This window comes from Sinocyclocheilus grahami, unplaced genomic scaffold (assembly GCF_001515645.1).
Source record: "Sinocyclocheilus grahami isolate Dianchi unplaced genomic scaffold, SAMN03320097.WGS_v1.1 scaffold679.1, whole genome shotgun sequence".
NCBI classification, from domain to species: domain Eukaryota; kingdom Metazoa; phylum Chordata; class Actinopteri; order Cypriniformes; family Cyprinidae; genus Sinocyclocheilus; species Sinocyclocheilus grahami.
Genome location: NW_015505858.1, coordinates 338,635 through 342,627, shown reverse-complemented (window position 1 = coordinate 342,627; position 3,993 = coordinate 338,635). Strand labels below are relative to the sequence as shown.

General features: G+C 38.3%; 1 protein-coding gene across 1 annotated transcript in view; it reads left to right on the top strand.

Moving 5' to 3' along the window:
• Positions 1-2,224: 2,224 nt before the first annotated feature.
• Positions 2,225-3,993, top strand: part of LOC107559241 (relaxin-3-like) — a 15,487-nt gene continuing 13,718 nt past the window's right edge. Inside the window, exon 1 of the mRNA XM_016242988.1 lies at positions 2,225-2,541. Within this exon, the coding sequence (XP_016098474.1) occupies positions 2,382-2,541 (160 nt within the window). The 5' untranslated portion in view covers positions 2,225-2,381. The remainder of the gene's footprint in view (positions 2,542-3,993) is intronic.

Below are 3,993 nucleotides of genomic sequence, written 5' to 3'. Positions count from 1 at the left end.
TCTGGGGCTGCTTTGCAGCTTTAGGACCTGGACGACTTGCCATAATTGACGGAAGCATGAATTCTGCACTCTATCAGAAAATCCTGACGGAGAATGTCCGGCTGTCAGTTTGTGGCATCAAACTCAAGCGCACTTGGGTTATGTAGCAGGACAATGATCCCAAACACACCAGCAAGTCCACCTCTGAATGGCTCAAGAAAAACTAAATTAAGGTTTTGGAGTGGCCAAATCAAAGTCCGGACTTAAATCTGATTGAGATGCTTAAACAGTCCATTCATGCTCGAAAACCCTCCAATGTGGCTGAATTAAAACAATTCTGCAAAGAAGAGTGGGCCAAAATTCCTCCACAGCGATGTGAAAGACTCATTGCCAGTTATCGCAAACGCTTGATTGCAGTTGTTGCTGCAAAGCGTGACACAACCAGTTATTAGATTTAGGGGGCAATTACTTTTTCACGTAGGGCCAGGCAGGTTTGGACAGCTTTTTTCCCTTAATAAAATAAATAATCATTTAAAAACTGCATTTTGTATTTACTTGCATTATCTTTGTGTAATATTAAAATTTGTTTGATGATCTGAATCTTTTAAGTGACAAATATGCAAAAAAATAAAAAAACCAGGAAGGGGGCCAACACTTTTTCACACCACTGTATATATATTATACTATTAAATTATACATATATTTCCATGGCCTCCATGCGTCAAATATTGTCGTTAATGTTTCTCGAAATGTCACGCTGTTGTCATTGTTATTTTCACATTCGTTACAAATGCATTATTCTGTTGTCATTTTGGATATTGATGACCTTTGTCCATGTGGATGCAAGGATTGCTCGTGTGCAATGGACTGTGTTATCACACTTTGAAAATGCCATGCTCGCTACATCTCTTTGTCTCTTAACCTCTACACCTCACAGTCATCACTCGGTCTGGAAAAAAACGATCACAATAAATGATGCATTGAATTGCAAAGAAGGTAAAACAAGCATTCGGGTGAACTCCGGACACAGTTTTTGGGGAGCTGTGCTCTTGCTTTCATAAGCGATTAGATTTACAATTACAATTTTACAATTTTTGCCTGGTGGACAAACATAGACATATAACAATATATACAGTATATATATATATATATATATTTTTTTTTTTTATAAAACACACTTTACTCCATTTAACCTGAACAAAACATGCCTTAAAAATTTGACCATAAAAATACATCAACTATACATTTGAACTTTAATTATTAATGTAACTATTCTTAATTAAGAAAAATAATAAATCAATGTATTTCAAAGAATAGAGCATGTTAGCAACACCAAGGTCATGGGTTCGATTCCCAGGTAATGTATAATACCGATAAAATGTATATCTTGAAGACAATATAAGTTGCTTTGGACAAAATCATTATAGATTAAATATAAATAAACAAATACATAAACAAATAAAACTTTCATATGTGGCAAAATACATTTCTAAAAATAAACACACTATACTCACAGGTCAAAACCTGAACAAAACATGCCTTAAAATATGTATAATAAAAATACATCACCTAAACATTTTAACTTTAATTATGAATTTAATTATTTTTAATTAAAAATGTTTTAATAAAAAACAAAAATAATAAACCTGTAGCTCAAACAGGAGGGCATGGTGCTAGCAACATCAAGGTCATGGGTTCGATTCCCAAGAAATATAATTCTGATAAAATATGTATCTTGAATGCAATGTTAGTCTCTTTGGACTGAAGCATTATATACAAAATGTAAATAAAACTTTAATTATTAATTTAAGAAAAATAATAAAGTATTCCACTATCTCAAACAGTACAACTAATGGTCATAGGTTCGATTCCCAAGAAATGTGGAACACTAATAAAAATTTGTATTTTGAATGCAAAGTAGGTCGCTTTTGACAAAAGCATCAGCCAAATGCATAAAAATACAAATAAAAAGATTAACTGCAATGAGTTTAATAGAAAAAAAACAGACAGACATCTTAATTCAATCACTGTATGTAAAGAGAAATCACTGTTGTTCATGCTGCAATATCCTGACATGAGTCGTATGGCAAATATGATTCATCAATTTAAATGAAGAAAGAGTGTTTTGTGTCACAGAATGCCCTTATAATTACACATTCACCTTTCCTGCTCATGCTTTTGTTACTGGAAAGGTCTCTGCCACTATCTTACAGGGTTATCTGTGACTCCTGCTTGGGGGGGGGTTTGAGCATGTGGGCCCCTCACCTCTTTATAAGCAGAAACAGGGGCCTGGGGAAAAATCACAGAACTTCGCTGTCAAACAGGCACCTGGTTCCAAACCAGCAGGAAACCAGCTTCTGAACATCAACCGCTGCTGTCAGTGAAGATCTGCTCTCAGCAGGATGTGGAAAACCACAGCGCTTGTAGTGTGTCTGCTGCTGGCTGGAGTACAGGCACTGGACGGCCCCTCGTACGGAGTCAAATTATGCGGCCGGGAGTTCATCCGCGCTGTCATTTTCACCTGCGGAGGCTCTCGGTGGAAGCGCTCCTTGACAAACACAGGTTAGCTTTACAGACCTTTGTAAAATTTAAAGACAATATCAATTTGAAAATATACAGAATATAAATTTTTTTTTAGTTGTAACAAGATTACTAATACACTACAAATTATTTTGGATATAACTACGTAATCTCTATTTTTACTATGTAGAGCAATAGTAGATTTCATATTAAAAATAGAGAATACATTTTAATACAGAAAAACAAAATGCTGGATTTGAACATTTTTGCAACCCAAAACTTTAAATTAAAAATTCTAGGTTGTAACAATATTACAAACATTTGGATATGCCTATTTAATCTCTATTTTTACTGTTTTAAACTAGTAGATTTTACATTCAAAATTATGGACTAAAATTATGAAAATTCAAAAGTCTTGGCTCTTTTTTTTTTTTAAAGAAAAATGTATACTTTTATTCAATAAAGACACGTTGAATTGATCAAAAGTGACATTAAACACATTCATAATGTTACAAATAAATGCTGTCCTTTTGACCTTTCTATTAATCTGTAACGGAAGAGGTCTGACGCAACAGGTTAGTATATATAAAACTGGTTTATTCGGTCACAGAGAGTACAGGGATAGGGTCCAGAGGATGGAATGGTGGATGAGTCGTTCGTGGAATAGTTGAAAGGATATGATGTGTGGGGGAATCCGAATCCTTTGGCTTTACAGGAGCAGGGATGCAGGCCGGATGAGCACACACCTCAGCGATCCGGGAACTAGGAGGAACAGGAGACACTTGGAGATGAGGAGACACTAGGAGGAACACAGGAGGTAAGTAATGCAGGAAGTATTCACATGGAAGTAGTAGCAAAGTCATTGAGTCCTCTACGTGAATACGAGACCGGACAATGAGGGTGTCTAAGGTGTGTGCTTTTATGCAGGCTGGTTGATGAGGTGCTCGATTAGTGACAGGTGCTCAGAACTCAGGTGAGATGGATCGTTGTGATTGGGTGGTGGCGGAGCCTGGCCGATCTGTTACAGTACCCCCCCTCCACGGCCCACTCCTGAGGGCCGAAAACCCCAACGTCGTGGTGGTCTACCTCTGTCCCGAGGTGCCGGCTGATCAGGATGGGCAGCATGAAATTCAGACATTAAGGCGGGGTCCAATATATCGGTCCTAGGTACTCATGAACGTTCCTCGGGTCCATATCCTTCCCAGTCTACGAGGTATTCCAGCTGACCACCACGGCCCCGGGACTGCAGAATTTCCTTCACTTGGTAGACTGACCCCTCATCCAGGATCAAGGGAAGAGGGGGTTCCTCCGTCTGGTCAGGCTCTGTGGGGAGAGAGACAGGGTCATGGTGAGGTTTCAGAAGAGAAACGTGGAATGTGGGATGAATTCGATACTGTGAGGGGAGTTGGAGTTTGAAGGTGACTGGGTTTACTTGTTCCAGGATGGTGAAGGGGCCAACAAATCTGGGACTAAGCTTCCTACAGGGCAGGCGCA